Source organism: Chelonia mydas, chromosome 1 (assembly GCF_015237465.2).
Source record: "Chelonia mydas isolate rCheMyd1 chromosome 1, rCheMyd1.pri.v2, whole genome shotgun sequence".
Taxonomy (NCBI): Eukaryota; Metazoa; Chordata; order Testudines; family Cheloniidae; genus Chelonia; species Chelonia mydas.
The window spans coordinates 94,690,934-94,703,327 of NC_057849.1; the positions used below are offsets into that span (position 1 = coordinate 94,690,934).

General features: G+C 48.9%; 1 protein-coding gene across 1 annotated transcript; it reads right to left on the reverse strand.

Moving 5' to 3' along the window:
• Positions 1 to 295: 295 nt before the first annotated feature.
• SOX21 (SRY-box transcription factor 21) lies at positions 296 to 3,704 on the reverse strand. The gene has a single exon (XM_037895813.2). It carries the CDS (start codon positions 2,099 to 2,101, stop codon positions 1,274 to 1,276), a length of 828 nt encoding a protein of 275 aa, XP_037751741.1. The 5' UTR covers positions 2,102 to 3,704; the 3' UTR covers positions 296 to 1,273.
• Positions 3,705 to 12,394: the final 8,690 nt, after the last annotated feature.

The following is a 12,394-nucleotide window of genomic DNA, read 5'->3' on the forward strand; positions in this document are numbered from 1 at the left end:
GATGAAGGTTTTTCTCTAAAATTTATTTTTTGTTTTTAAATCATTATTTGCAATTGAATTGCAGTTGCTCTAAAAATAACCTAAGCAGGTAGGAAGGGTACTCCCAAACACATTTAAACACTTCATGTTTGATAGGGAACGATTCTTTGAACATGAGAATATTCTTCTGCTGTCAAAGCAACCTCTGTTTCAGTTAAGCTAAATAATAAATATATAATTATCACTCAGACAAAAAGTCTGATTTAACCTTAGATAAAATTGCGATCCTTAAATGGTGACGCAATATTTGTATTTACTCTGAAAGGCGTTCCTTTTCTTTTCTTTTCTTTTCTTTTTTTCTTTTTCTTTTTTTTTTTTTTTTTGAGTCTAAAACTGACTCAAATGTGGGCAAAGGAAGCAACATATTTTCAATCAAAGAGCTAACTTTTCCACAGAAATTTACAAATTTACAGTCTTAACGTGGGACCTAAGGATCGGGAAAATAAGAGACACAGGTTGTACATTAAGAATGCAATTTGTATGAGTGTCCCATAGGAGAGGACTTCAGGAAGTCCTGTGGGATACGTTAAGGGGGAAAAGGGGGAGGGGGCCGGGGGTTGGGGAGATCAGACGGACAGTATTTCACTTTACAGTCTATTTCTTTTTGTGTTTCCTGCTCCCATTCGCATAGGACTTGATACAAAACGGAGGAAACCTTTCAGATCCAAACGCCAGATTTGTCCCTCCGTTCTGTCAACAATTTGCCCCTTTTTTGGCGGTGGTGGTGTTGGAGTGAGGACGTTTTGGAGAAGTTCAAATAGCACAGATTTGGGGGGCGGGAGGGGAGACAAGGCAGGCAAAGGAAGATGCACGTAGGGAGAAACCAGTGAGAGAATGACGTTTCCAGGGCCTGTGAAGAACAAGCCCTTTCAGCTCAGGTATCTGCAAAGGCTGCATGCAACACACACCAATTCTAAAAAAAGGGAGGCAGATGGGCGAGCCACCTCCAGCTAGGGAGTTTCTTCTCAGTGATGTCTGTGGGCAACACGCAACAGGTCCGAGGATGGCCGGACAGGCACCACCTGCTGCTGGAGCAGAGAGAAGCTTGCGGCAGGAGCGCAGGGCTGAAACGCTCCCGTTTACACCGACACTCGCCCCCATCCCGCCCTTGCCCCTTCCCGGGCGGCGGGTCCGCAGCTGCCGGCGCCCAGCCCTCCGCACCTGGCCCCAGGCGGCTCTCCCGGGAGCCGAGGCTGGGAGTCCGCCGCTCGGCTCTGGCCGCACGGCCGAGATGTCATAGCGCCGCCGCGTAGGCTGCCGGGTACGGGTCCAGCTGGGGCTTGCCCATGCCGGGCAGCAGGATGTAGGCGAGGGGCGGCTGGAGGCCCGGGCTGGGCCAGGCGCTGCAGTTGCAGGGGATCATGTAGCCCGGGTTGCCCGGGGACGGGTGCGAGTGAGTGTGCCCCCCGGCGGCGGCGGCGGCAGCTGCGGCGGCGGCGGCCCCGTGGAAGGCGCCGGCTCCCGCGGCGCTGGGGTAGGCCAAGGAGGAGGCGTAGGGCAGCGCCGAGGCGGAGGAGGACGACGAGAGCTCTGCCATTTTGGAGCCCAGGTCCAGCAGCGAGTAGGGGCTGCTGGCGGCCGCGGCGGCGGCGGCTGCGGCGGCGGCGGCCGCCGACTGGGGGAAGAAGACCCGGGCGGCTGCGGCGGCTGCGGCGGCGGCCGCTTTCTCCGGGTTGGCCAGCAGGGAGTCGGGCACCAGGCCCCCGCCGGCCCCGCCGTGCAGCCCGGCCGCCTTCAGCCCGTGCGGGTGGTCGGGGTCCGCCAGGCCGTAGGGCACCGGGAAGGCGAACTTGTCCTTCTTGAGCAGGGTCTTGGGCTTCCGGCGGGGCCGGTACTTGTAGTCGGGATGCTCCTTCATGTGCATGGCCCGCAGCCGCTTGGCCTCGTCGATGAAGGGCCGCTTCTCCGCCTCGGTGAGCAGCTTCCACTCGGCCCCCAGGCGCTTGCTGATCTCCGAGTTGTGCATCTTGGGGTTCTCCTGGGCCATCTTCCGGCGCTGCGCCCGGGACCACACCATGAAGGCGTTCATGGGCCTCTTGACATGATCCACCGGCTTGGACATGCTGGCCCCCGGCAAGCCCTGCAGCTGCTGCAAGCTGCAGCCCACCCCGCGCTGCCGGCCGCCTGCCCCGGTCACCTCTCCCCCGCCGCTGGCAGCCCGCAGGAAATCAATCTTTGCTCCGCAGCAGAACGAGTCCGGGAACTGCAGCCCCAACTTCGGCCCGCTCCTCCCTCTCGGCCTCCCGGGGGGAAAAGTCCCGCGCCTGGGGGCTGCTGGGCTCTCGATGGCCCCAACCTCGGGCTCCTCTCCGCACCCTGAAAGGCGATGTCCCAAACCTCAGGTCCCCTGTGCACCGCTTTCCTTTCCCTCCAGAGCTGGCCCCCAGCCAGGAGACTGTCCCGGGCTCTGCTTTGCGCCGCGAAGTTTCTTTCTCTTCTCAAGCTGGATGCTGAAACTCTCTCCAACAGCCCCTCGGGTTGGATTCGGGTTCAAAGGGACCAATGGAAAAGTGCAAACATCCCCCCTTCCCCTTCCACTAGCTCGACTCTGCCCGGGGACTTGTCATTTGACAGCGGCCGGGGGCTGCAGGGGAGACACGGCGGCTTCCTTCCGTGCAAGGCGAGCCGCGAGCCAAGCAACGATCACAGAGTCCTTCCCATCGCGAGCCTGCAAACGAACCGCGGGCCGGCGCTCTCCGGGCGCAGGGCGTGTGGCGGGGGCAGCGGGCGCTGTCCGCTTCCCTCCCCGGGCCGCTCTGGCGAGAGGCTGGCGATCAGCCGGGTCCCGTCCGCTCACAGCCAGATCTCTGCCCCCGGCGAGCCGCTGCGAGCCGCTTTCTCCTCGGACATACTCGCTTCTTCTCCTTCGCCTGCTGGGGGGCGGGACTGGCCCCCACTCCGGGCCGCGCTCAGCGACGCCTCCTGCTGCGGCCCCTCGGGCGCGCGAGCCGTGCCGGGCAGGGACCAGCGGCCCCGCTCAGCGCCGAGTCCCGGGATCAGGTTCCAACTTGGAGCTCGGCGGCGGCTCCCAGAGCTTCCAACTAACTTCGCCAAGTTTCATGCGGGCTCCCGGGCAGCTCCGCTCCGGCTCGCTCGCCCCCCGCCCGGCTGCTCCTCTGTTCGCCTGCCTCTGCTCCGGGCTCTCGGGGCTTGCCCGGCCAGAGAGTGACTAACGTGGGGGCGGGCGGGGGAGGGAAGAGCGGGCGAGGGGGTTTCCGATTAAAATGCTCGGCGATCTCAGCCAGGCAGGAGCGGAGCCGGTCATAAAGTCCCCTGTGTGGCTTGCAGCAGTCTCAGGCGCTCGCTCTTTTTGCCCCTCTGCAGCGGCAGCCAGAGGCAGGCAGGTAAAGCGCTCTCTGGGTGTGCACGAGGGCTGGCTATGTGTTGCATGTACAGTGTGTGTTTGTGTGTGTCTGCGTGCAGGGGAACGTGGGGCCCGGCGGGGCTAGTGAGAGGGAGGGCCAGCGGGAGCGCCGGCTCCCACCCCCAGCCATTGATTAAACAGCATTCCCCTCCCTTTCACTTCACTGCAGGTTAGGGGGGTGGAGACACCAGAGCCTGCCCTGCCGGGCAGAAGCGGAGTCTGCGCAGCGCTCGCCAGCTAAGTTGGTGTCGAAACACATCCTCTGAGTATTACCCAACTCCGAAGAGCCGCCACGTCCGGCACCCGCAAATCGGCGGCTTCTCACTAGGCAGAGAGAGTTTATTTCAGTCAATTGTTCAGGATCTCTCCCTCCCTCACACACACACTTGTTGAGTTACACAGCAGGACAGTCCCCCTTTCTCCTTGACTGTTGATCCTGGAGATACTGCCTTCCCCAGACTCCCTTTGCCACAGAGGAAATGTCCCAGGAAGGAGATTGACTCCGATTTAGGGTCACCGGAGTAACTTGATGTCAGGTGCTGTGGCCAGTTGTTTTAAACAGCCCATTTTAAGTCGACAACAGGCACCGCTCGCTGTCATCGGCCCCCTTCTACGTTTGTGCTGGTGGTTGTTTTCAAAGCCTCGTGAAAAGCCTACTGCTAGTTTTCTCTTTATATACTAGCCTGGAGATAATTAGGCGTCATGTGTAGCTACACCGCACCGCCGGCACTCAATACCTAGAGCCGCGTCAACCTGAGGCCTATAAAAAGAAAACGGGTGTAAATCGCCCTGATCCCAAGACTGCGTCTTTAAATTTCGTTCGTTGCCAAGGTTTTGTTTACTTTTACCCAATGAAACAAAGAATTCTCTCCCCTGTTGGAAAAACCCACAACCCGTGCTGTTGGCAGCGCCCTGGCTCTTCGATTTGCATATTTTCTTTGCTTCTTGATATGCTACTTCTCACTCACTCACCCCGACCCGATCTGTCTGCATGTGTTGCTAGCAAGTTGGCCTGTCAGTCAGGGTGAACTCGCTCGCCTTGTTTGTACTTCGGCAGGTTGGTTTTGACTTACCTGTGTGGTATGTGGAAGTACGAACTCCAATACACCATTAACTCTTTCCCACGTTAACATCAGGCCGAGGTGTACACCGACAGATCTCGGCTGGCACTAAGCGCTAAAGGCAAGGCTGGATCCAAGAGGCAGATGAAGTAACAGCTGGGATGGGCGCCACCATCCCTTCGCTCAGCGCGAGAGGGAACACCCCTAGTCAGTCCCAGGCTCCGTTTCAGTAATCATCGGGGCAAGGCGTTTGGGGGAAATGTGTGAGGGGATTTCTTTTGTTGCCACAGTAAAAGTAGCTCTGTGAAAAGTTCGTTTCGCATCAAGTATGCGCTTGCGTTGGTGAAACGGTGTGTTTGAGGGGCTCTCTTGGGAAGCACTTGCTTTCAAAAGTCGGCCAAGGGGCGGAGGAGCACAAACTTCAGCTATGGTTAATCTGCCGGTCTCTAGCCAGAGCGGGTTAGGACCATCCATGATCAGAATGGATCATCATCCATTATGAAAAACTATGAAAGCTTATGCCCAAATACATTTGTTAGTCTCTAAAGTGCCCCAAGGACTCCTCCCTTATAATCCCACCGTTTTTATGCTACTAAGACATTTTCAGAAGCTCTAGCGCTGAAGCTGAAGTAAAGATGTGAGATATTTTCTTTTCTTTCTCCCTCTCTCTGTATGTGTGGTGTGTTGCATATACACATGTCCCAACTGATAGCCAGCCCGAGCTGGCGAAAATCAGTACAGCTCCATTTACTTCAGTGGAGCTGCCTATCTACACCACTTGAAGATCTTACCAGTTAAAATTCCCTGAATAGTGTACACATAAAATGTACCTACCCGTCTTCACATTTAATATATTATCCCTTAACCACTCATTTATACATATTCCTCTTAATCTTCAAAACCACCTTGCCAACTTTTGACCCCCCACAATCCATTTAGCTGTGAAAAAAGTTACAATCGGTTGTCAAAAGCAGGGAGATTAAGCTATCTACAAGCATTGACTGCCGTTTAGGTTTAGAGTGGAAATCCTATTTCTTGAAGGTTGAAGAAGTGACCAAGAGTGGCTGTAGCCAGCCTAGGTATTACTGTTCTCCAGGTCATTTTTTCAATCCATTGCCAATAGTTTCCCGCTCTGAAATGAAAAGTTAATATTTCAAATCATCTCATTTGTATTAACTAAGGAGCAATTTCATAGCATCCTTTATTGCGGAAAAATAATCCCATAGCTCTTTTTGCCTAGATCAGATGCCGGCACAATCAGTTCCGTCCTGTATTTCAGTGCCAGGGGAGGAAGGGAGAACGTTATTTATATGGCCCCGACCACCGTGAGAACCAATAAAAGCCGTGACAAAGAGTTAAAACAGAGAGAAGAGCCACCCTTTGGCTGCTACTGCCCGTCCAATCCCAGACCCTTAGAAGAGTGTGGGATAGGCGCCCGATCCCTTACTCCCTATCCTGTCAAAATTCTCATTAACTCGGAAATTCGTATGAGGAGTACGGGATCCGCCTTGTGAACGATTCACAAGGATGTTTCATTTTCCTCTCTGGTCTCCTGTTTTAGATATGACTCCAGTCGGTTAGTATAACAAGGGGAATGGGGTTTCCCTCCACACCCTTAGATCCGAGTACTCTATATAGTGAAATGTAGTGGTCCATGGCATTCTCCTGTCCAACAATTCGCTGCGAGCCCAGCTGTATCGGACAAGGTGAGGCAGAAAAACGACAGTGGCCAGGAGTACAAAGAAGGATGGTTCAAAAATAAAACCCACGAGTCTCTTCTTAGGGGCTAGGTGTAGACTTGCCAATTTGATTGACGTGGACAGAGTGGCAACAGTTTTTAGTCCGTCCAGGCGTTGGTTTGTGGACTGTGAGCTGTAGCTCAGGAAAGCTTATGCTCAAATAAATGTGTTCCTCTCTAAGGTGCCCTCCTGTTCTTTTCGCGGATACAGACTAACAGGGCTGCTACTCTGAGACCTGTTTGAACCTCTGGTTCACAAGGGAGAGCAGTGAATCTGGAGAAATGAGGAAGGTACAAACATTTCAGTTTTTCACAGACACTGCACGTAAAGAAAGGCTATCGCCATAGCTGACAGGAATGGCTGATAAACACAGATTGGGGATGTGTGTGGGGTGGGGGGGCGATTCAGGAGATTTTCTAAGGTAAGTGTTCATCATTGCCTCTCAAATCCCTCGGGGAGATCAGAACAATGAACACGTGCATCTTGATATACTCATGCCTCTGTGAAAGAATAAGAAAAATAAGCGTCTAGGTAATGGACAGCACAAGGATGCCCCACCTCACTGACTCCTGTCTTGAAAAATGTCACCATTTGCAAATGTCTGACTTCACAAATGTATGCTTCTGATTATTTGCTAGGATTCCAAAAAGTGAAAACCTAATCAAAATTAAAGATTTTATTGGTCATAAATTATTTGACATTCTTTCTCAGACTGATAAATTGCTATGTATTGGGCTGAGTACATTTTTCTAGTTTTTAAATGAAACCCTATATACCAAGATCTAGTTTCAAAAGTGCTTTTCTTTCCAGGTAACGCTCGTGGTAACCACGGGCTGCTATAGAATACACATACGGCTAATTCAGTAATGTCCGCAGTTAAAGCTCTGTATTTCTATGGTAATTTGCTGTCAAGAGGTGTGAACGAGGTGATGTTGACTTCCCTGGGAGTACATTTGGACCTACAGACTCCGATTTGGAGTGAATGTAGAGTTTAGGCTTTCACTCCACCCTTCACACACCCTGTTGTGCCTAAGTATTAGAGCACAGTGGGACTGATCCGCTTGGAGCAGGACAGGGCTCATGGTACCTAACATCACACGCTATTTTAGAAACTTGACATTCCTAATCAAGAGTGGAAGATTTAACTGAATTTACTTATTTACTTACCTGGATTTATGTTAAACCTGTGTCGTTATGTATCAGTTAATTGCTCAGATGATACAGTAATATCGCTATAATTACTGAGAATAATGAGAAAATGATCCTGCCTAATGTAATTTACTTGCATTTGACTTGTCAATTATGAAATAATGCAAATTCAGATGCAAACTTTTGCTTCCAATATAGCAAAATGAGTAGCTGCATTACCATGCAAAGGTAAAATAATAATACACTTTATCTGAAACTTTAATATTTTATTTTAGCAGCCCAGTTTAAATTTTAGAATGTGTTCCCAGATATAAATTTTGGAAAGTTGAGTATGTTTAAAGTAAACAACTACAATCCCCTCAATTCTATTAGCCTGTTTAAGTGATCGGTAATATTCCACTCTTGTGATTTGAAAAATTATATTTCATCTTTGCTCTCCCTGAAGTTAGGTATAGTTTTAAGAGGCTGTTTTTATTTTCAAGCACAGTTTAGAGTAGCGAGAGAGCAGGTAAACACCAGAATTCTTCCTAATTTGTGTCATTTGAATTTAATAATAAGGTGGCAAGTCAGAGAGATAAAAAGTATTAGAGGAATAATGGTTAGCCAGATAGCAATCTTCACCTAATCATTCCAGCGAAGTGAAAACCTGACTCATAAGCTCAATAGACTTATCACTGCACTGTATTTCTAGAACCACATTGTGATTTTACTGCTTTGTTTGTGCAATAAAGCTTTTCCATATACAAACTGGGAAGCTGACAGTTTTCTTTGTGCAGGTATCAGCCACCAATTCCACATTTACTTTCAGTTGTCAAAAGTTGGCAGGCACTGTAGTATCTTAAACACACTTTTCTATATGGTATAGTTCCTCAGATTTGTGAGTGTTGCTTATAATCTACCACCTCACCAGTACAAGCACACTAGTAGAGAGAAAACAAATTTTACATATATAGCATATATGCCAGATTCAATTATATGCTTGCAAAGAGCACTTCAAAATGTTCAATAGTATTATTTTTCAATAATATTCACCTTTTATTAGTAGAGCACTGGTCGCACAACTGTAGTTAAGTGTCTAGTAATGATTCCATCATGAAGCACTGTTTTCTAGGTTTCTATTTTATAATCTGGCTGTAAAAGTGTGGTTCTGGTTGGAATTTGGCATACAAAAACTCAGCTGGAGAGTAAACTTTTCATAATAAATATATCGGTTTATTGGGTTTGCTATTTTAAGTTAAAGCTTTTACTAGGTTTGGAAGCTTTCAGGCCTTCTAGAATTTAAAAAAAAACTATTAAAAATAAATCTAATGCTTTTGGTAAGGCTAGAATATGTTCTAATAATTTTTGTGGGACGGATCCTACAACTACTCTACACACAGAGCTCCTGTTGAAATCAAAGGAAACTCCATGGAGAGGGCAGCTGCAGAATCAAACTCAGAATGGGATCCCCGCTAATGTGGACCATAAGCAAGGAGTTTAAAATGTAGTCCTACTTTGAAAAGTGAGGCTGTAAAATTGGCATCTTCTTATTCAATTGATCTGCACCCCATTTGAAATCAGAGTCATACTAATTTACTTCAATGATTAAAATTCATTTCTGCTATTTTTTAATCCTGTTGGCCCTGCAGAAATTATATCTTTGGGCAAGTTGGATTCCATTCTGGCTCATATGTAATCAGCGTGCTTGGTAACTAAGTTCTGGCCGCAGTATCTTTGCTGCTGGTGGTTCATAAGCCAGAAAGAAGTCACTTTGCTCTTAGATTCCAAGATGAAATTGCATCAGTGGCAATTTGAAAAAAACAAAAAGCTTTTTACTTCTAAACTGAATATAGTTGATCTGGAAATCACAGGGAGACAATTAGCACAGACCCCACAATATCATTTTTAAAGAATCACTTTTCAGAGTAGGGTCCCAATGATTCCCCTAAATTAAGGTCTTTACAAACATTTATGTATATGCATAACTTTTTTCACATGAATAGCCCTTTGATTTCAATTGAACTATTCTTATGAGTAAAGTTTTGCCCCTGAACAATGAGCCAAATTCCCCATATTAATCAAGCAAAACTCCCACTAAAGTCAGAATTTGGGCTAATGTATTCACACAATATTATAGAGACTTCTACTCCTCTGAGCAGTCTCTGTCTACTGAACCCATCACAACTTTCTTGTCCTAACTGAAGTTAAATTACCTTTCATGCCAAGGGCATAATCATTAGCTTTGGGCTCATTTATCTTAGGAACTGAGATCAGGAAATGACATTCATGCTAAGTGGGAAAAAGGCTTTGAGAACTGAAGGTTCCCCCAAATAAGAATATTAACAAATAATAAATTAAATGAGATCCTCTCTTTTTGGAATGTATTGTGAGGCTTTTGCCAAAGGGAAGATACTGGAAAGGTTTCTCTAGGCTTTTAGAGAGCAGTCTATCATGGTATTGCTTAAACCAGGCAAGGACCACCTTCCTTCCACTTCACAGTATTGACCAGAAGAGCAGGGAGGTTTTTGCCTGGCTGTGATATGCTGCACCCACTGCGCTAGACTGGAAAGGGTTACTCTGCATTGTGGATTGAGGAAGCCACACCCACCACACCCTACTGGGCATACTACAAGTGTCGCAGTAGTTTAAAAGTAAGCATCCCAACTCAGTCTGGGATGACAGTTGAAGAGGAAGGATGCTTGCTGCAGGCTCCAGCCCAGGAAGCGCCATAGGTGCCAACAACGGACGCTGGGAATGCTGAGACCCAGGTGGAGACCCAGACACCAGTGGACGTCCAGGAGAGCCCAAGACCACTGGGAACAATCTGTGCCGATGAGTACTGAGACCCTGGAGATGCCTGGACCATGACTACAAGAGACACGGTAGGAGGTAGCCTGGGGGGACACCAGCTGCAGGGCTGAGACCAGTCAGCTCATTGTGGCCAGATCGCTGCTGACTCAGTGGTGGAGATCCTCGCCACTGACAGAGTCCTGGGTTGGGACTTGTAGGAGCAGGGAGGACCTGGGTCCCCCTACCCTGGCCACACCTAAGTGGCAGCCTGTTTTCCTTGACTTTGGTCTGTAGGCCTTACCACCCTGTGGATAAGGCCAATCAATTGACTCTGGCCACTAGGCCTTACTGCCCTGAGGATAAGGGCCACCCAATTGTCTCTGGCCACTAAACCTTACCACCCTGATGATAAGGGCAACCCAGTTGACTGTGGCCAATAGGCCTTAGCATCCTGTGGATAAGGGTGATCCTATTGGCTTTAGCCATTAGGCTTTATAACTCTGGGACCTAGAACAGTGCAGTGAACCTATTCATGGACTGGGAATTCCCCCTTTGCATGCAAGGAGGATGGGGTGCCCCCACCCTGCACTAGATGGGGTGCCCCCACCACATCACATTGGCATAAATATATTTTGCTGACCAATCTGAGTTTGTTCAGGGATGATACACAGCCATAAATCAAATAAAGTTGTTTTGTGTGTTGGGGATGGTAGGCAAGTCCCAAGAGCTGTGAGCAGTTCAGTGTTGAGAAAGCCTTTGACTTCACTTAGTGGGGTGGTCTCCTGGAATCACTGAACTACAGTAACCACTTTTGGAACTTTGTTCAATGCACACAGAAGGGCTAAAACAAAGGCCAGAACGAACTCTTTGGGGTTTGCGCTCTCAAGTGAAGCTTAGCAGAGGTACCCACAGTCATCTCTGCTGTCTGCTATACCAGGAGAATACTTGGCTCTCTTTACCATTTGATTCTTAAGAATTACTGTTTCCAGGTGGTTACAGAGAAGTCAGGAATGAAGAGCTTAATAAGAAACAAGCCTTCAGGCCTAAGTTAGGGCTGAAAAAACATGTCCTATCCCTATTTATAGAGGATGTCTCATTGCTACTCTGAACCCAGCAGGATAGCTCTAGTAAGATTTTATCCTTATCTATAAGTTTGGCCAATTTTCTGAGTTTTGTCCAATTGGGAGATGCCAGTGGTGCCTCTACTGTCATACCAGCTCACTAAGGAAATGCTGAAGGGTATTCCCTTGCTTGGTACCAGAATCATGTAAATATGTAAGTCTGGCTCAGCCTAAAAGAACCAGGACTTGAGAGCACTTAATGTCACAGGTTCAGTTTTCTTGATGCTGTAAACCAGTGGTTCCCAAACTTGTTCCACCGCTCGTGCAGGGAAAGCCCCTGGCGGGCCGGGCCGGTTTGTTTACCTGCCGCGTCCGCAGGTTCGGCCGATCGCGGCTCCCAGTGGCCGCGGTTCGCTGCTCCAGGCCAATGGGGGCCGTTGGAAGCGGCGGCCAGTACGTCCCTCGGCCCGCACCACTTCCAGCAGCTCCCATTAGCCTGGAGCAGCGAACCGCGGCCACTGGGAGCCGCGATCGGCCGAACCTGCGGACGCGGCAGGTAAACAAACCGGCCCGGCCTGCCAGAGGCTTTCCCTGCACAAGCGGCGGAACAAGTTTGGGAACCAGTGCTGTAAACTATACCATTGCCAGCAGCTCAGCCAGTGTGTTTCAGGAGGAGATCCACCCCTAAGGAGGGCAGATGGTAGTATTGCTCCTGCCCTGGCTCAAGTATACTGCCAGGGGAAGGCCACTTTACATATACTGGGCTGTCGGAGGCTGCCGATGGGAAATATTGAACCAGATTGTGTTCATGGCTGTCTTGCACATGTCTTATTACCTACTTTTGGGGCAGATCCTGCATTCCACCACTGAAGCCTCCTCATAGCAGACTTTTTATTGCCTACATAATGCTGTCTTTTTGCTGGCCTAGATCCTGGACTGAATCTAGCCTAGTTTCTCTGTGTTAGTTATTTAGTGGGCTCGTCACGGTTAACATTTTGTAAGATGGTTAGAAATATTTCTTATCTATAACTTTTCAATAATTGTTAGGCAATGTTTTTATGTACATGGATCTAAATTCTGCTTTCTCTTTTTATTAGTATTTTAAGTTTTTGTTAAACTTTTCCTTGGAGGGTTTGACATGATCATACAGTAAGATTATAAAATTGTACTAATAAGCGACTAAAGACATTTGAGTCCCTCTACCTACAAAGG